Source organism: Mobula birostris, chromosome 3 (assembly GCF_030028105.1).
Source record: "Mobula birostris isolate sMobBir1 chromosome 3, sMobBir1.hap1, whole genome shotgun sequence".
Lineage (NCBI taxonomy): Eukaryota > Metazoa > Chordata > Chondrichthyes > Myliobatiformes > Myliobatidae > Mobula > Mobula birostris.
In genome coordinates, this window is record NC_092372.1 from 188332728 (window position 1) to 188354157 (window position 21430).

Below are 21430 nucleotides of genomic sequence, written 5' to 3' on the forward strand. Positions count from 1 at the left end.
ACCCATTTACAGAACCACTTTAAAGATTATAGAGTTCTGGTCACTATCTCCTATTGACCATTAAATAACTTGCCCAGTTACATACCCTAATGTAATGTCTAGTATCACCCTTTCTCCAGTCGAACCATCTTCATACCACTTCAAAAAGCTCTCCTGGGTGCACTTAAAAAAATGTCAACCCCTCTGTAGCTTTCACACACGTTACCTCTTGTCCTCTTTCTATTCTCCTTTGTGTTGCTCCTGGAAAGCCATCCCTTTCTTCTCATACAGCCATGTCAAGTTTTATTCGATAGCATTTCTTCAGGCACTTTAGTATGTTAAAAGTTCAATATAATTACCACTCGTTGACCTTGTATTATAGTATGAGGTTGGTTGATTTATTTGCAGTCAGAACGTATTATTGGCCCTGAGAATGGAGTAGCTAATATAACAATTAATAAATCTGGCAAGCTGGAATTTTTTTAAAAATGCAAGCTAGTTAGCTGGAGGGTGCTTAAAGGGAATTAGGATTGTGCCCAATCAGTGAATGGGGGCACAGGAAGAAATGGCGACTTCACACAGGTATAGATAGGGTAAATGCAAGCAGGACCACAATTGAAGATTTAAAAAGTAGCATTTCACAGCAGTTTTCAGAGTTTGAACTGTGCCCAATCAGTGAACGAGATTCATTAGAAGGAGTGAATTTAAAACAAAGGCAGGGGTAAGTGGAGCGCACATTGTGTGAGTGGGCCAGTGTTAGAGTTGCTTTGGCTCACCACGCTTAGGCAAGATCGGGCATTCCTTGTTTGTTAGGCCACATTAATGCAGTAAGAATGATTCCAGGGTCTGTGTTGTGTTCTTTGTGTGAGATGTGGGAATTCTGAGAGAGCTCCAGCCTTCTAGATAACCACATCTTCACTGTGCAATGAGATGCAGCTCCTCAGAGAAAGTGTTAAAAAGCTGGAGCTGCAGCTCGATGGATATTCGGCTCATAGAGGAGACTGAATAAGTGATAGGAGCTCCAGGGAGGTAGTCAACCCTCGGATAATGAAGGCAAGACATTGGATATTGGCTTCATGGAATTTAACAAGGCATTTGACAGGGTCCTGCAAGGGAGATTGGTCAAAAAAGTTCGGCATTCAGGATGAGATGGTAAAGTGGATAAGACATTGGCTTTGTGTGAGAAGCCAGACAGTAGTAATAGATGGTTGCCTGTCTGACTGGAGGCCTGTGACTACTGGAGTTCTGCAGGGATCAGTACTGTATCTGTTTTTGTTTGTCATCTATATCAATGATCTGGATGATAATGTGGTTAACTGGATCAGCAAACTTGGGAATGATAGGGGATATAGTGGACTGCGAGGAAGACTACCAGAGTTTGCAGTGGGATCTGGAGCAGCTAGAAAAAGGCAGATTGAATTTAATGCAGACAAGTGTGAGGTGTTCCACATCAGTAGTACCAACCAGGGTAGTTCCTACAGAGTGAACGGTAGGGCATTGAGGAGTGCTGTAGAACAGAGAAATCTGGGAATACAGGTCCATAATTAATTAAAAATAGCGTCACAAGTAAATAGGGTTGTAAAAAAGATTATGGTACATTGGCCTTCATAAATCAAAGTACTGAGTACATAAGATTGGATGTTATATTGAAATTGTATAAGGTATTGGTGAGGCCTAATTTGTAGTATTGTGTACAGTTTTGGTTATCTCCCTACAGGAAAGATGTAAATAAGGTTGAAAGAGTACAGAGCAAATTTACAAGGATTTTGCTGGGACTGGAGGACCTGAGTTATATAGAAAGATTAGGACTTTATTCCTTGGAAAGTAGAAGATTGAGGGGAGATTTGATAGAGGTATACAAAATGGAGAGAGGTATAGCTCGGATAAATGTAAGCAGGCATTTTCCACTGAGGTTGTATGAGACTACAAGTAGAGGTTATGGATTAAGGTGAAAGGTGAAAAGTTTAAAGGGTACATGAGGGGGAACTTCATCACTCAGAGGTGGTGAGAGTGTGGAACGAGCTGCCAGCACAAGTGGTGCATGCGGGCTCAATTTCATTGTTTAAGAGAAGTTTGAATAGGTGCAAGGATGGTAGGGGTATAGAGGGCTAAGTTCTCAGTGCAGGTTGAAGGGAGTACACAGTTTAAATGGCTTGGCATGGACTAGGGCCTGTTTATGTGCTGTACCTGTCTATGACTCTATGACTCTAGGTTGCAGGAGACAGGTAACTGGGTGACTGTCATGAGAAGAAAGTGAAATGGCCAGCCATTACAGGGTACTCCTGTGGCCGTTCCCCTCTATAATATTGTATTCAAGAAGGGAGAAAGGCAGAAGAAAGGCAATTATAGACCATAAGACCATAAGACAAAGGAGCAGAAGTTGGCCAATCGGCCCATCAAGTCTGCTCCACCTTTTTATCATGAGCTGATCCATTCTCCCATTTAGTCCCACTCCCTCACCTTTTCACCATAACCTTTGATGCCCTGGCTACTCAGATACCTATCAATCTCTGCCTTAAATACACCCAATGACTTGGCCTCCACTGCTGCCCGTGGCAACAAATTCCATAGATTCACCACCCTCTGGCTAAAAAAATTTCTTCGCATTTCTGTTCTGAATGGGCACCCTTCAATCCTTAAGTCATGCCCTCTCGTACTAGACTCCCCCATCATGGGAAACAACTTTGCCACATCCACTCTGTCCATGCCTTTCAACATTCGAAATGTTTCTATAAGGTCTCCCCTCATTCTTCGACACTCCAAGGAATACAGTCCAAGAGCGGACAAACGTTCCTCATTTGTTAACCCTCTCATTCCCAGAATCATTCTAGTGAATCTTTTCTGTACCTTCTCCAACGTCAACACATCCTTTCTTAAATAAGGAGACCAAAACTGCCCACAGTACTCCAAATGAGGCCTTATAGAGCCTCAACATCACATCCCTGCTCCTATACTCTATTCCTCTAGAAATGAATGCCAAACTAGGCATGCAGTATACTGAATAAGGTAGGTGAATTTGTAGCATGGTTACAGATTGGCATGTATGATGTTGTGGGTATCACTGAATCATGGGTGAAAGAAAATTATAACTGGGACCAGACTAACTAGGTCAGTTAGTCTGATCTCAGTGGTTGGGAAGACGTTGGAGTCAATTGCTAAGGATGTAGTTTCCGGGCACGTGGAGGCATTTGACCAAATAGGCCAGAGTCAGCATAGTTTCCTTAAGGGAAAATCTTGCCTGACGAATCTGTTGGAATTTGTTGAGGAAATAACAAGCAGGATAGACAAAAGAAAAAGAGTGGATGTTGTGTACTTGGTTTTTCAAAAGGCCTTTGACAAGGTACCACACATGAGGCTGCTTAAGAAGATAAGAGCCGGTGATATTAAAGGAAAGATAGTGGCATGGACAGAGTATTGGTGAATTGGCAGAAGGCAAGGAGAGGAAATAAACAGAGTTTTTTCTGGTTCGCTGCCGATGACTAGTGGTTTTCTATGGAGGTCTGTATTGGGACCACTTCTTTTTACATTATATGTCAATGATATGGATGGTGGAATTGATGGCTTTGTGACCAAGATTGTGGATGACACAAAGTTTGGTGGAGGGGCAGGTAATGTTGAGGAAGCAGAGAGGCTATGGAAGGACTTTGACAGATTAGGAGATTGTCAAAGAAGTGGCAGATGGAATACAGTGTCAGCAAGTGTATGGTCACACATTTGGGTAGAAGAAATGAAAGGGTTTTCTATTTTCTAAATGGAGAGAAAATTCAAAAATGTGAGGTGCAAAGGGTCTTGGGATTCCTTGTGCAGGATTCCATAAAAGTTAATTTGCAAGTTGAGTCTGTGGTGAGGAAGGCAAATGCAATGTTAGCATTTATTTTGAGAGGACTAGAATATAAAATCAAGGATGTAAAGTTGAAGCTTTATACGGCGAGGCCTCACTTGAGGTATTGTGAGCAGTTTTGGGAACCTTATCTTAGAAAGGATGTGCTGAAACTGGAAAGAGTTCAAAGGTGCTTCACAAAAATGATTCCAGGTTTGAATGGCTTGTCACATGAAGAGCATTTGATGGCTGCAGGCCTTTATTCACTGGAATTCAGAAAAATGAGGGGTAACCTCAATGAAAGAAATTGAATGTTGCAAGGCCTTGATAGGGTGGATGTTCAGAGTATGTTTCCAATGGTGGGAGAGTCTAAGACCAGAGGACACAGCCTCAGAATAGAGGGGTGTGCTTTGAGAACGGTAGGATGAATTTCTCCAGCTGGAGAGGGGTGAATTTGTGGAATTCTTTGCCACAGGCAGCTGTGAAGGCCAAGCCTTTATGTATATTTAAGGCAGAGGTTGATAGGTTCTTGATTGGTCAGGACATGAATGGATATTGGGAAAAGGCAGGACATTGGGGCTGAAAGGAATATTTGATCAGCCGTTATGAAATGGCGGAGCACACTCACCAAACCAAATGGCCTACTTCTGTTCCTGCATAGAAAGTTAAACCTGGCAATAGTTCACTGAATGGTAAAGGGACTGCGAAGAAACATGACAATTTTAGGTTCTTCTTTTGGCAGGTTATGATTGTTATCTGGTGTAGTTTGCTCTTCTAAGGAAATGAACTCATGCCCTGTACTCCACCCCTGTCCCAACAGAGTTTATTTCACCTATTCCTTCCTTTGAGATGGGAATGCTACGCTTGGTCAAGCATTTTAAAAACAGCCTTCAAATCCTTATTACTCTTGTATTCTTACATAACATTTAATTTCTTACGATCTCATTGAATTTGTTAAGTATGATCATAAAGTAATGTTTTCTTTCCTTCTATTAAGCCTACCCCTTAAGGTAATGAATTATTCGTTTGAATTCTGGAAACATGCATTAAAATGTGCATTAAAGTATGCCCACTGAGTCCAAATATCATTTATATTCACTAAAGAATCAAAACAATTGGACCATGAATAATGACGGAGAAATCAGCACAAATATTGAAGCAGCACCAACCACTACTTACACTCAGTGGCTCCTTGATGCGGTACATTCTGTACCTAATAAAGTGCTCCAAGCACCATTCTGAAGTTTGGTCTGAAAAACAACTGAACCTCTTGACCATGTCTGCATGCTCTTATGCATTGAGTTGGTGCCACATTAATTGGCTAATTAGATATTTGCATTAACAACCTTGAGTACAGCAGTACCTGACAAAGTGGTCACAGAGTGTTTAAATTTTGCAAAATCATTACACGATGCTTAAATAGAACATTTATCACATTAAATATGAGCTAGTCAAGGAGTTATTAGGGCAAATGCTCAAAAGCTTGGTTGAAGTGGAAGGCTTAAGGAGTGAATTTAAGGAGCAAAGAGTCATGATGCTTAAAGTGAGATTCCAAGAATTTGCAGGTAATCCCTTGCTGGCTGAAGGATCAAGTAACAGACATTGATTAAAGCAGGGAATGCAGGAGACCCTATGTGGGGAGGAGATCTCAGAGGATGGTTAGCCTGTAAGGTGTTTTGAGAGAATAATCTCATGCCTGAGCAAGGGCCAGGACCCACTGCAATTTGCCTATTTCCACAACAGGTCTGCAGCAGACACAATCTCGCCGGCTCTCTTCCTGCCCTTGGACACCTGGGCAACTGCAATACCTGTGTCAGGCTGCTGATTATTGATTACAGCTCAGTATTGAATACTATCATTACCTGAGTAATGACTAACAGGTTTCAAAGCCTGGCCTTTGTACCTCCCTCTTCAAGTGGATCCTTGGCTTTCTAATCGGGAGACAGCAGTCAGCGTGGACTGGTAATAACATCTTCTACTGACTGCCAATCATTACAGGTGCACCTCAAGTGTTTAGCTTACTGCACTACTGTCTCTATTACTATGACAGTGTGGCTAGACAGAGTTCAAATGGTATCTATAAATTCAATGACGTGACACTACTGTTGTAGGCTGAATCTCAGATGGTGATGAATCGGTGTACAGAAGTGAGGCAAAACAGCTAGTTGAGTGGTGCCGCACTGACAACCTTGCAATCAGCATTAGTAAGAACAAGTAATTGATTATGGGCCCCTAAAAAGTGGAAGTCGGAAGATCACTCACCAGTCTTCATTGTGGAGTCAACAGTGCAAGCGGTGAGCAACTTGAAGTTTGTGGGCTTTAGTATCTCGAAGGATCTATGCTGACCCCACCACAAAGAAAGCATGTGAGCAGCTGAACGTCATTAGGTATTTGAGAAGGCTTGCTACAGATGGGTCACGAGCAGCATACTGACTGGTTGCATCACTTCCTGGTATGAAGGCTTCAATGTACAGGATCACCAGAGGCTGCAGTAGGTTGTGGATTTAGCTCCATTATAAGCACAGGCCTCACAACGTTGATGGCATCTTCAAAAGGCGGTATCTCAAGAAGACGGCATCCATCATTAAGGGCATTCACCACATTAGACATGCCCTCTTCTCGTTATTAGCATCAGATTCTCCCAATCTGTATGAGTCCTTCTGCAAGCTCCCTCAAAACTACCTCTCCCTGTGGAAGCAGGGAGCCTGTAGAAGACAGACAGATCAGGAGAATGGGCAAGGAATTGGCAGATGGAATATAGTGTAGGGAAGTGTATGGTCATGCATCCTGTAGAAGGAATAAAGACGCAGAATATTTTCTAAATGTGGAGAAAATTCAGAAATAAGAAGTGCAAAGAGACTTGTGGGTCCTTATGCAGGATTCCCTAAAAGTTAGCTTGCAGGTTGAGTTAGTGGTAAGAAAGTCAAACACAATGTTAGCTTTCATTTCGAGAGGACTAGAATATAAGAGAACGATGTAATGCTGAGGCTTCTTAAGGCATTGATCTGAACATCCTTGGAATATTTTTAGCAGTTTTAGGCCCCATATCTAAGAAAAGTTGTAATGGCATTGCAGAGGGTCCAGAGGAGGTTTATGAGAATGATTCTGAGAATGAAAGGGTTAGTGTATGAGGAGCACTTGATGGCTCAGGACCTGTACTCACTGGAGTTTAGAAAAATGAAGTGGGGAGGGGGGGGTCTCATCGAATATTGAAAGGCCTGGATAGACTGGATGTATGGAGGGTGTTTACTATAGTGTGTGAGTCCAGGACTAGTGGGCGACTCAGACTTGAGGGATGTCCATTTAGAAACGAGAGGAGGAAGAATTTCTTTAGCCAGAGGGTAGGGAATCTGTAGAATTCATTGCCACAAGCGGCTGTGGAGGCGAAGACAATGAGTATATTTAAAGCGAAGTTTGATAGTTTCTTGATTATTCAGGGCATCAAAGGTTATAGGGAAAAGGCAGGAGAATGGGGTTGAGAGTGATAATAAATCTGCCATGATGGAATGGTGGAGCAGACTCAATGGGCTGAGTGGCCTAATTCTGCTCCTATGTCTTATGGCCTTGTGGTCAAATATCTTCGTATCATCTGCAAATTTGGCCACAAAGCCACCAATTCATCTCCAAACCATTGACATATAACGTGAAAAGCAGTGGTCCCAACATTGACCCCTGTGGAGCACCACTAGTTGCCGGCAGCCAACCAAAATAAGGGCCCTATTATTCCCATTCTTTGCCCCCTGCCAGTCAGCCAATCTTCTATCCATATTAATATCTTTCCTGTAATTCCATGGGCTCTACCTTGTTAGGCAGCCTTCAAGGAAACCATGCTGTCATTGGCCTAATTTGCCATGTGCCTCCAAGTACTCCAAAACCTTATTTTAATAATGGACTCCAACGTCTTCCCTATCTCTAAAGTCAGGCTAACTTTAGAGCTTAGTCCAGATGACTTGTGTACCTTCAGAGCTTTCAGCTTCCCAAGCACCCTCTCCTTAGTAATAGCAACAACACTCCCTTTGCCCCCGATACTCTCAATTATCCACCATAATGCAAGTGTCTTCCACAGTGAAGACCAACGCAAAATACTTACTAAGTTTGTCCGCTATTTCTTTGTCCCCCATTACAACCTCTCCAGAGTCATTTTTCAGCAGTCCAATATCCACACTCCCTTTTCTTATACTCTTTATATATCTGAGAAAACTTTTGGTATTCTCTCTGATATTATTGGCTAGCTTACCTTAATATTTCATGTTTTCACTGCTTATGGTGTTTTTCTAGTTGCCTTCTGTTGGTTTTCTAAAGCTTCCAAATCCTGTAATTTACCACATTTTTTGCTATATTATTTAACCTCTTTTTTGATTTTATGTTGTCTTTGACTTCCCATGTCAGTTAAGGTTGCCTCATCCTCCCTTTAGAACACCTCTTCATCTTTGGAATGTATCTATCCTTCATCTTCCGAATTAGCCCCAAAAACTCCAGCCATCGTTCCTGCTAGTGTCCCCTTCCAATGAACTTTGTCTGGCTTCTTTCTCATGCCTCCGCAATTCCCTTTACTACACTGCAGTACTGATGCATCTGACTTCTCCCTCTCAAACTACAAGGTGAATTCTATCATATTAGGATCACTTTCTTCTAAGTGTCCCTTTCCCTTAAGGACCCTAATCAAATCTGGTTTATTACACAATCCAGAATTGCCTTTCCCTTTGAGGGCTCAACCACAAACTGCTCTAAAAAGCCATGTTATAGGCATTCTACAAATACTTTCTCTTGGGATCCAGCAACAACCTTATTTTCCTAGTCTACCTGCATACTGAAACCTCGCATGGCTATTCTAAAATTTCCCTTATTACCAGCCTTTTAAAATTTCCCTTAGAAATTTGTATCCCTCATCCTTGCTACTGTACATTGAGCATATCTACACAGAGCGTCGTTGTAGGAATGCAGCATCCAGCAACAGTGACCCCCTCCACCCAGGTCATGGTCTTTTTCTCACTGCTGCCTTCAGGAAGAAGGTATCAGAGCCTCAGGACTCACACAACCAGGTACAAGAACAGTTATTACCCTCAACCATCAGGCTCTTCAACCAGAGGGAATAACATCCCTCAACTTCTCTTGGCCCGTTACTGTACTGTTGCTATAAACTATGGGCTCATTTTCAAGGACTTTTTCATCTAATGTTCTCCATATTTATTGCTTATATTTTATTATTATTATTATCATCATTTCTTTTTTTGTCATTCTTTTTGTATTTGCTCAGCTTGTTGTCTTTTTCACATAGGATATCCACCCCGTTGGTGTGGCCTTTCATTGATTCTATTATGGTTATTGGATCTATCGGGTGTGCCCACAAGAAAATGAATCTCAGGGTCTTATATGGTGACATATATGTACTTTGATAATACAACTACTTTGAACTTTGAACTGTTTGGGAGCCTGTGTATAACTGCCATCAGTGTCTTTTTACCCTTGCAGTTTCTTAACTCTACCCACAAGGATTCTCCATCTTCTGATCCTATGTCACCTCCTTCTAAGCATTTAATTTCATTTTTTACCAGCAGAACCACCTGCTCCCCCCCCCCCCTTTGGCCTACCTGCCTTTCCCATCAATACAAATTATATCCTCTGACGATAAGCTTGCAGCAAAGATCTCCTTTCAGCCACAACCCAGTGATGCCCGCACTGTCATTCCTGCAAATCTCTAACAGCACTACGAGATCATGTACTTCATTCCATGTACTGCGTGCATTTAAATAGAACACTTTCAGTCCTGTATTCACCACCCTTTTAAATTCTGCTTCCGTGTTACATTTCAGCTCATCCCACTGACTGCAATTTTGCCCTGTCATCTGCCTGTCCTTTCTCACAGTCTCACTACACACTGCATCCATTTGAACACCAACTGCCCCATCCTCAGCCCTATCTCTCCAGTTCCCAACCTCCTGCCAAATTAGTTTAAACCCCTCCCCAACAAATGAATGGGCACTGCATTACCCTCCTACTGCTTGAATGTATTTCAATCACGAACAAGAAAAAATCTGCAGATTCTGAAAATCCAAGCAACACACACAAAATGTTGGAAGAACTCAGCAAACCAGGCAGCATCCATGGAAAAGAGTATAGTTGATGTTTCAGGCCAAGACATCGATTGTACTTTTTCCATAGATGCTGCCTGGCCTGCTGAGTTCCTCCAACACATTGGGTGTGTTGCTTGATTGTATTTTGTCACTTTGTTCAATGTTGTCCAAACATTATTAAGCAATAATTATAATGACATACATGGAGTCTCTTGGCTATTCTTGTCATTCAGGATAATTGCAGATCAAAAAGGCCCCAAGTTTAGTTTACAGCTTGCTGTTAGTTGACTTGAAAGAAAACTCAGGACCTCAATACTTTTGGGCTAGGAGAAAATAAAATCAACTTTTGATCACAATCTGAGAACAGTTTCTGGATACTAATACTAATATCAGGCAGCTGTTTATTGACTCACTGTTTAACCCCATCATTCCTACAGTTCTGATCAAATAACTCCAAAACCTGGGCCTCTGTACCCCTCTCTGCAACAGGATCCTTTGCTTCCTCACTGGAAGACCACAGTATGTGCAGATCAGAAATAAGATTTCTTCCTCACTGACGGTCAACACTGGTGCACTTCAAGGATGTGTGCTTAGCCCACGGTTCTATCCTCTCTACACACACAACTGTGTGCCTAGGCAGAGCTCAAGTTCCATCCATAAATTTGCTGATGACAGGACTATTATTGGGAGAATTTCAGATGATGACGAAAAAGCATACAAGAGCGTGATAGATCAGCTGGATGAGTGGTGTTGCAGCAAGAACCTTGCATTCAATGTCAGTAAGACCAAAGAATTGATTGTGAACTTCAGAAAGGGTAAGATAGGGTAACAGGTGCTGTCCTTGTCAAGTGATCAGAAGTAGAAATGGTGAGCAACTTCACTATCTCTGAGGATCTATCCGGGGCCCAACATATCAATGCAGTTACAAAGAATTCACGGCAGTGGCTATATTTCATTTGGAGTTTGAGGAGATTTGGTATGTGCCCAAACGCAGTTGTAAGTTTCTACAGATGTACCATAGAGAGCATTCTAACTGGCTGTATCACCGCTTGGTATGGGTCCAAGTAGAACTCTGCCCCACCTGAGGAAAAATAGTAGGTGGAGAAATACAGAAGGAAGAGGATCAACTATTTAACAGCAATTATGGGCGTGCATAATAATTAGACTAGTTCTGACGTACTGCTGGGACATAAGCCATGAACATTTTGCTGAACAAATTTTCAGGGAAAAAGAAAATGCCTCCTGTGTAGAATTAAGCAAACCTGTAGATAGTTATGTTGGATAGGTAACTAAGGAATAACCTAGCTCTACTCTGCCTGCATATTAATCAGTATGCTCAAATACAGCATGGTTAATTACAATTATAAGGCATGTACCCAAATATCCTGCAGTTATGCTGGTCTAAACAGATATGAATAAAAACTAGAATTCAAGACACAACAAGAAACTTTTCTTAATATTCTAATATGTTGAATAAACAAACACCCCCCCCCCACCCCAGTATCTGCATATTACTTGCTATTTCTTGGAACTCATTTATAACAGCAGCATAAATCACAGTAAAAACTAAAATCTTTCCACAATACTGTTCTTCAAAATGCTGAGCTAGGAGCACGGTTAACAATCAAATCAAGTTGAACAATTAAATTTTACTTGGAAAAGAAATGGTTCCTCAGGTCCCAATTATCTACACTGTTTGTCTACATCTATTTTACGTACGGTCATAGATTAATGAGCTGCCAGGGAATCTGAATCAAAAGAGATACTGGCAAAAAGGAGAATATGGCAATCATTTCCATTGAAATGATGTGACTTTATCTTCTGCCTACAATAAATGCTAGACTATTCCTGACTTCTGAACTGGCTTTACAATTCTACACTACAAACTAAAGCTAATTAATGAAATTGGCATGGCATATGGGTGCATAATAAATTATGATCACCAGGCATATAAAATTGAAACCATTTTTGGAAGCTAATTCAATTACTTATGCAGGAATGAATTTTATTGAGAGGAAATATTATATTTGCAATGTGCATTATTGTCCATGACTTCTTAATTTTCACTGCGAATTATGTACTGAGAAAAATGTGACTTACACGTTAGACTGTACCAGTTTACCCATATTGACGAGGAACGCGCACATCAGGTTTGGGCTCCACTAGATGGGGGAGACCCGTTAAAGGAGGAGAAAGGCCCAGTCCATCATGGATAAAGCTCTCCCTACAAGTGAGCATATCTACAGTGACTCCCACCACCCAGATCATGTGGTCTTCTCACTGCTGCCATCACGAAGAAGGTACCGGAGCCTCAGGACTCACAACGCCAGGTTCAGGAACAGTTACTACCCCTCAACAATCAGTCTCTTGAACCAAAGGGGATAACTTCACTTGCCCCATTATTGAAATGTTCCCACAACCTAAGGACTCACTTTCAAGAACTCTTTATTGCTTATTTATTTTTATTATTATTATTTCTTTGTTTTTGCACTTACATAGTTTGTTGTCATTTGCACACGGGTTGAGTGCCCCAGTTGGTGTGGTCTTCATTGATTCTATTATAGTTATTGGATTTATTGAATATGGCTGCAAGAAAATGAATCTCAGGGTTGTATATGGTGACATATATGTACTTTAGTAATACATTTACTTTGAACTTTTATTTACATAGATCATAAAACAGTTCAGCACTTTTCAATCCGCAATGGTATCCCAAACTAATTAAGTTAAATGGCTAACTAAACAAATCCTTTTACCTGCCCCATGTCTACATCCCTCCGTTCTTTGCACATTCATGTACCCATCCAACAGTCTTTTGAATGCCTATATCATATTTGCCTCCACTACCACCCTGGCATTGCATTCCAGGCACCTATCAGTTTCTGTGTGAAAATAACTTGCCCTGTACATCTTCTTTGAATTAAACCTTCTCACCTTATTTGCATATCCTCCAGTAATAAACATTTTAACCTGCAAATAAAGGATGGTGGATGCTTCCACCAACTATGTCCTTCTCATAATCTCATAAAGTTTTATCAAGTCTCGCCTCGGCCTCCGCAGCACCTGAGGAAAAAATCCAAGTTAGTCCAAATGTTTCATATAGCACATGCATGCTGATCCAGGCAGTATTCTGGTACACCACTTTGCACCCTCTCCAATGCCTCTGCATCCTTTCTATATTAGGATGAGCAGAACTGAATGCAATATTTCAGATTCGGCCGAACTAAAGTTTTATAAAGTTGCAGCTTAACTCCCCAACTCTTGAAATCAATGCCTCAATTAATAAAGGCAAGAATTCCATATGCCTTCTTTACTATGCTATCAACCTGTACAGCCACTTCATGGAGCTATGTGCTTTGATTCCTAGGTCCCTCTGTAAATCAGTACTGTTAAGGGCCCTGTGCATTTGATCTCCCAAAGTGCAACACCTCTCATTTGGCCAGATTAAACTCCATCTGCTATTTCTCTCCCCGTATCTGTAACAGATCTATATCCCATTGTATCCTTTGGCAATCTCCTGCACTACACACAGCACTACCAGCATCTGCGATCTTACTAGCTCATCCATCCAAGTTTACATCCATCCAGGCCATCACAAACAGCGGAGGTCCCAGTACAGATCCCTGCAGTGCACCGCTCATCACAAACTTCCAGTCAGAGTAAGTCCTACTGACCACTACCCTCTGTCCTCTATGGACAAGCCAATTCTGAATCAAATGGCAAAGTCATCATTGATCCCATCCATCTTAATCTTCTGCAAGTGTATGCCATGAGGGATCTTGCCTTAGTACGCCTTAGTAAAATCAAAGTAGACAACATCCGCATCTCTGCCTTCATCGATCTCTTTTGTCACCTCCTTGAAAATCTCAGTCAAATTAGACATGGCTTGCTCCACACAAATCCATGCTGACTGTCCTTATTTTTTGTCTAAGGCCTTTACTCTGTGCAATACTGTGCTTCCCATTCTATGAAAAAAAGTTATTTGATTTAAAGATACAATACAGTATCAGGCCTGCCTACCCAAAATGCCAGTGTCACCCAATTACACCCAAGTGTCCAATTAACCTCCTGACCTGTATGTCTAACCCAGAGGAAACACAAGCGTTCAAAGAGAGAGCATAAAAACCCCTCACAGACAGAGGTGGAATTTGGCAGAATTAAATCTGGGTTGCTGGCGCTGTGACAGTGTTCGCTAACCACTACTCAATGGTGCTATTTGTAAACTGGAGTAATAATTGACTCTTAAACTGCTAGGGGAATTTATTTCTGCAGATAGTATTTTCTGAAATGAAATCACTTAAGAATTCTCATGTAGAGGACTTTTTTTCCAGCCTGGAAATGGCAAATAGAGAGAGCATAATTTTAAGGTGATGGGAGGAAAATATAATGGGAGGGGGTGAAATCAGAGGTAGATTTGTTACACAAAGTGTGGTAAGTGCATGGAATATACTGGCAGTTGGTGGTGGTAGTGCCAGATACATTAAGGAGATTGAAAAGACTCTGAATTATGGCACATGGATGAAAAAAAAAGGGAGGGCTATGTGGGAGTGAGGTGTTAGAATGATCTTAGAGTAAGTTAAAAAGGTTGGCACAACATCATGGGCTGAAGGGCCTGTAGTATTCTATATTCTATGGTCTAGAAGTTTTCACTTTTTATAAACCATTCCCTTTATATTTCGGTCTAACTATTTGGCTGGTAATTGGCTCAACCAACTGTGCACAGACCTTGAATCCATTGAGATGTATAAGCTTTTAAAATTTGCTTTTCACTTACTATCTAGATCTTTAAAGATTTATGGTTTGATTTATAGCTTGTCTTATGCATGCGAATAAGGCTGAGGGAATCAACCTGCACTGTGCTAGTATTAATCATAGCAACTCAAACTCTTGGAAGCTAGAATCCAGCAACAAGCGCTTTGTATTAATGTAGTCTAAATGGGCCAGTGAAGCTAAATTTCTGTCCAAGAGTTAAAATCTTTCCTCTAAGTGTGTCTCTGAACGATTCTGGGGAATATAACATTTGATGCAAATTGATTTTCGTATAATATGACCTCACCATGCACAAACTTTGAAGATTGATATCTCCTCTGTTTTAGCCTTGTCTTTTTAAACCGGCTTTTCAGTCTGACTGAATGTCTTTTCTGTTGACTTCAATAGAAAAGTATGTTGGGAGGGTGTTAAGTAGCTTGTCAATATGCTATTGCTGTTACCTGGACTGAGGCCAATTTTATCCTAGCTTGTTAACACTCTTCTACAATGTGCATAATTTAAATGTATTCTGATCTTTATGGCAACACCATATCATTTTTCTTGTTCAATAAATCTTGAACATTTTAATACATTTCAAAAAAGGAATTAAATTAATCCAGCTTCTTTTGAAAAACACATTTTTGCACATGAATAACAAATTAAGTAATCAACAGAAATAAAAGAAAATGGAAAATCTATTAAATGGGAAAGATAGATTTTTAAAGCAACATGATGAATGTGATCTCCTAATTTGTTATTTAGAATTTAAATGTCTTTAAGAAATTATTAACTGGAATTAGGTGTTGTTGCTTTTAAATGATCCTTACCGTATGAAATCTTTTCATTCTTTCAGAGTATCAGAGCATCAGGACTGGTGTTGTTGGAGACAATTCTCTTTGGAGCATTACTTCTGTACTTTCCAGTAAGTGTTTCATGATTTATATTCAAGTCCATAATTCAGTGTAAATTCTGTAAGAACGATTTTGATCTATAGTCCTACTTATGCACAGGAATAACACTAATGAATAGTTTGCCTGGAGGCATATTCACTGTTGGCACCTTTCTAATTTATGGAAAGCTACCTAAGTGTTAATACAATCCAAAAAAAATTGAGCAATCACATTTACATTCAGTTTTGTGCTTTATTGAAAATGTACCCTCGCTTAGTATCACAAGTCTGATGTGCTAAAAGTTAATGCAAATAGGTTTCATTCCATAATTTTTAACGATTGATCTTTTCCCTGTTTGGCAACCTCTCTGATTATTGAAGTGTGGATTTTTACATGAGGATTTATATTTGGTGAAATTTTGATACAATAATATTTACAAAGAGAAGTCCTCATGGTAGATTCCCATGAAACCATCTATTTTAATTCCTGCAACACACACAAAATGCTGGAGGGATTTAGCAGGCCAGGCAGCATCTATAGAAAAAGTACAGTTGATGTTTTGGGCTGAAATCCTTCAGCAGGACTGGAGAAAAAAAGCTGAGGATTATATTTAAAAGGTGGGGGGAGAGGAAAGAGAAACACAAGATGATAGGTGAAACCTGGAGGGGAAGGGATGAAGTAAAGAGCTGGGAAGTTGATTGGTGAAAGAGATAGAAGGCCATGGAGAAAAAGAAACTGGGGGGGGGGAGTGCCAAATGAAGGCGATGGGTAGGCAAGGAAATAAGGTAAGAGAGGGAAAGGAGATGGGAAATGGTGAAGGGGAGAGGGAGTGGAGTGGCATTGCCAGAAGTCTGAGAAATCGATGTTCATGCCATGAGGTTGGAGGCTACTCAAATGGAATATAAGGTGTTGTTCCTCCAAACTAAGTGTGGTCTCATCACAACAGTGGAGGAGGCCATGGATAGACATATTGAAATGGAAATGAGATGTGGAATTAAAATGGGTGGTTCCTGGGAAATCCTGCTTTTTTCTGGCGGACAGAGCATAGACGCTCGGTGAAGTGCTCTCTCAATCTATGTCGGGTCTCACCGATATACAGGAGGCCATACCGGAGCACCGGACACAATATATGACCCCAACAGATTCACAGGTGAAGTGTTGCCTTACCTGAAAGGACCGTTTAGGGCCCTGAACGGTAGTGAGGGAGGTGGTGTAAGGGCAGGTGTAGCACTTGTTCCGCTTGCAAGGATAAGTGCCAGGTGGGAGATCAGTGGGCAGGGATGAATGGGCATGGGAGTCGCATAGGGAGCGATCCCTGTGGAAAACAGAAAGTGGGGGGGGGGTGGAGGGAAAGATGTACTTGGTGATAGGATCCCGTTGGAGATGGCAGAAGTTCCAGAGGATTATGTGCTGAACCTGAAGGCTGGTGGGGTGGTAGGTGAGGGCAAGATGAATGCTATTCCTGGTGGAGTGGCAGGAGGATGGAGTGAGAGCAAACTTGCATGAAATGGAAGAGATGCAGCTGAGGGCAGCATTGATGGTGGAGGAACGGAAGCCCCTTTCTTTGAAAAATGAGGACATCTCCTTTGTTCTGGAATGAAAAACCTCATTCTGAGAGCAGATGCGGCGGTGATGGAGGAATTGAGAGAAGGGATGGCGTTTTTAAAGTTTTTGCCATTCAGTGCCATAAACAGTCCTTCCAGGTGAGGCAACACTTCACCTCTAAGTCTGTTGGGGTCATATACTGTGTCCAGTGCTTTCCGTGTGGCCTCCTGTATATCTGTGAGACCTAACGTAGATTGGGAAACAGCTTCACTGAGCACTCATGCTCCATCCGCCAGAAAAAGCAGGATCTCCCAGTGGCCACCCATTTTCATTCCACTTCTCATTCCCATTACGATATGTCTGTCCATGGCCTCCTCCATTGTTGTGATGAGGTCACACTTAGGCTGGAGAAACAACCCTTATATTCTGTTTGGATAACTTCCAACCCGATGGGATGAACATCGATTTCTTGAACTTCCGGTAATGCCCCCCCCCCACCCCACCTTTCCTTCATCATTTCCCATTCCCTTTTCCCTCTCTCACCTCATCTCCTTGCCCATTCATTGCCTCTCTCTGGTGCTCCTCCTCCTTTTTATTCTTCCATGGCCTTCCCAGCTCCTTACTTCATCCAGCCCCCTTCAGGTTTCACCTATCACCTTATGTTTTTCCTTTCCCCTCCTCCCGCCTTTTACACCTACTCCTCAGCGTTTTTTTCTCCTGTCCTGCCAAAGGGTTTCGGCCCAAAATGTTGACCGTACTCTTTTCTATAGATGCTGCCTGGCCTGCAACATTTTGTGCATGTGTTTCTTAGATTTCCAGCATCCACAGGTTTTCTCTTGTTTGTGTTTCAATTCCTGGTTATGTTATTAATGTTCTCATTCATTTTAGGCAATATAAAATTCTTATTGGCATTTTCAGAATGTGCATGGTGATACTTCATTTGACAAGCTTTTTCTTTGTCTTGAACTTTCAGAGATTTGAGTGTAAATGACATAAATATGCATGGTACTTTTGAGAATGTTCCTGTTTGTTAATTGAATCCACCCAGTTGAGATTTACTTCTGATGGCCTTTTTTTTTGCACTTCCAAATCAGCTATATTGCTTTCCCAGTTGGCATTGCATGTCTGTTTTTCATGGATTCAGCTGTGCTGGGAGATAGAAAGAACTTTGATGCAGGACAAAACAGAGACACACTCTTGAGTAGAGAGCATTTTTACTTCTTGAGAGAGCTTGTAAGAATCTCAGCTGTTGTGAATAGAAATCTAATAAATAAGATGAGAATACAATGAGTTTGGCTAGGGATCACCAGGAGATGAACCAGTGGTTTCACTGCATACAGTTTTAAGAAGAGGGCCAGAATATTTTCATGACTAAAGTTAGAAGAAATTTCTTCCTGTTTTACAGGATATTCTTGGCAGCAGAGATGGAATTTGTAAGTAAATGAGATTCATGAATGAATTAGGGGAGCTGAAACAGAGAATGTGCCTTATGTAGAGGCAGCAGGGCATAGGCGGAGAACAGAGTAAATTTGTGATATCCATTGAGCACTGTAAGATCAGACCACTTAAAATATCCAAGCAGAAATGTACATAGTTTTTATAGCACAGCTGAGTGCCTAGCCTGAGGCAAGAAGGAGCAGCACAGACATTTCTTTTGCTGCCATTTATTGATACAATCTGGTGTATGAATGGTATAAAAAGGCACTCAAAAATGGACCCAGGCTCCTTCTGTTCCTGTAACAGTTGCAATGAATTTCTCTCCCCGAAAAGTAAAACTGGATATTCCAGAACTCCATCTATGGTACTCATAAATTGGCATTGCTCACAGTATTTCTAGATCAGCGAGTTGATTACTGGCCTTCCCCTGAAGCAGAAAGATTTCAACCAACTGGAACAGAGTCCAACTCTACTTCCAAGCACCGACCTCTATCCAATGGCAATGTTTGCAGAACTGCCCCCAAATTCAGCAGTTTCGTCATCTTGGTTTCCTGCTTTTCTGAATCTTATTGTTGAGTATAATAGAACTGAAATAATAATATTCCAGACTCTGTTTCTGTTGGGTGATCTCACTCAACAAGAGATAAGACTGGACAGTATGATATGAAGACCATCACTCCTCTATTCATTGGTCAGAATTTTGCAAGTACTATTCCAGAATAGTAATATAGAGCATGGTGGCATAATGATTAAGATACTAGACTAGCGGCCAAAGTTCTGGAAATGTTTGGAGAGATGAGTTTGAATGCCATAATGGGGAATTAGACTACAAGAGTCTGTACTTCTGAAAACAAAAGGCAATCTCAGTCATGGTAATCCTGAAACCACAGGATTATTATAAAATTCTGTCTGGTTCAACTAGCCTCTTCAGAGTGAAAATCTGCCATCCTAGTCCAGTCTGACTAGTCTAATTGACTCTTAATTCAGGGGCAATTTGGGATGTTGCTGGTGTTGCCAACAACATGCATATTACCTGAAGTAGTAAAATAAAATCATTGTCCCCTATCTTGTACTTCCTTCTGTCAAATGATATTCAGAGTGCAGTTTTCAAAAAAAAAGTCAGATTGATATATTAATTCAGATTCTGATTGCAAGTCTTTTGTAGGTCATGCACTGGCGAAGCAACACATAAATCGGAACAGTATTACTTTAGAAGCCTGATAAATATTATAATTCACCAAGCTTTTTGAGTAGCTATCACATGGAAATACAGCAGCAAACCAGCAGGAGGATTCTATCATACAGAAGGAGAATGGCATTTTTAAAGTATAGTCACAATTAGCTTTAGGGAAACAGCGCATATGAACAGTGACTGGCCAGGGTGTCTGTTGAGAAGAAGGAGGCAGACATTCTGTACCTTACACCTGCACATTTGATCAGGTCTTTAACCTCAATTTATCCTTACATTCCATGATTCCCTTTATCCAAAATATCTCACAATCTGTTTGGGATGGCACAGTGACACATTTAGTAGAGCCCCTATCTCGCTGCCCCAGAGACCCAGTGTCAGTCCTGACCTTAGGTGCTGCCTGTGCTAAGTTTGTGCAGTATGACAACATGCCAGGTGCCCTGGTTTCATCCCGTATCCCAAACACGTGGAGGTTGGTAGATTATTTTCCACCATTATGTAAGAGAATGAGGTGGAATTCATAAGAATCTGGAGAGAATATAAAATAGGATGAATGTAAGATTAGGAATGGTCTACAGTTTATATTGGAACCGATGTGCTGTAGAGCCTTTTCCCTGCTACAGGTCAATTCTTCTTCTTTCCTGTCAATGACATTGAGAGTGCAGCTTTTAACAAAGTCTCAGATTGATATGTTAATTCAGATTCTGAATGCAATGCAGTTAATCTCTATACTTTATTCTTAAAAGAGAGGGTGTAGAGCCATGTTTGTGGTTCTGTGCAGAACAGGATGATCTGCTCTAATGCCTGTATTCCAGCAGAAGCATTTGCAATGTTGGGAAAATAATACATATAATCCTTTTTACTTATTTTGGCTTAAAGAAAAAAATTGCAGAAAAATGAAGATGATTGTGGTTATAGCAGAAAGGAGTTTCTCAGTGTCTTTCCTATTAGGAACAAGAAAACTAATTAAAGTTGCCTAATTGGCTACAACAGTGTTAATGTGGACTGCAGGGATCTGCCACTAACAAGAGAAGATCTGCAGATGCTGGAAATTTCAGCAACGCACACAAAATGCTGGAGGAACTCAGCAGGCCAGGCAGCATCTATGGAAAAAGGTCAGTCGACATCTTGGCCCGAAACATCGCCTGTACTCTTTTCCGTAGATGCTGCTTGGCCTGTTGAGTTTCTCCAGCATTATGTGTGTGTCTCAGGGATCTGCCATTTGTTTTACAGCTCTGAGATGTTCAAACAGCAGCAAACTCCTCAATGTATTTACTGACAGAGACCGCTGATCAATATCTAAGATCTCACCAAGTAACAGGTCTTGGTGTACGCAGGATATTTTTGAACGATCTTTACAATTTTGATTGCAGTATAAGGATCTAATTAGAATTGGAACTGGAATGATTTCCTTTAATTGTGCATAATTAAGACTATTATAAATGTTACACTTTCAGTCAGAATTGCTCTTGTGCTTTGCTGATTTTTTCTCTTCCTTCTGAAGCCTCTTACTGGTTCCAAATACTCATATCTATCTCCCTTTATAATGGATTCTATTGGCTGGTATCATGCTACATTTCAGTCACTCATTGCGCAGTGAACAAGAGAAGCATGCAGTCCTGATGCATGGTTTTGACATGCAACATTGAGAATTTCTTTTTTCCCAGAGGTGCTCCTTGATCCACTGAGCCCTCTTCCCCCACACCCCACCTCCCGGCAGATTGACTGTTACTTCAGATTCTAACAT

At 41.1% G+C, this 21430-nt stretch overlaps 1 protein-coding gene across 1 annotated transcript in view; it reads left to right on the plus strand.

The window, feature by feature from the left end:
• The window catches only part of gpr158a (G protein-coupled receptor 158a), a 597333-nt gene that overhangs the window by 408523 nt on the left and 167380 nt on the right, over window positions 1-21430 (plus strand). Inside the window, exon 5 of the mRNA XM_072252053.1 lies at window positions 15476-15544. Coding sequence (XP_072108154.1) covers window positions 15476-15544 — 69 coding nt within the window. The remainder of the gene's footprint in view (window positions 1-15475; window positions 15545-21430) is intronic.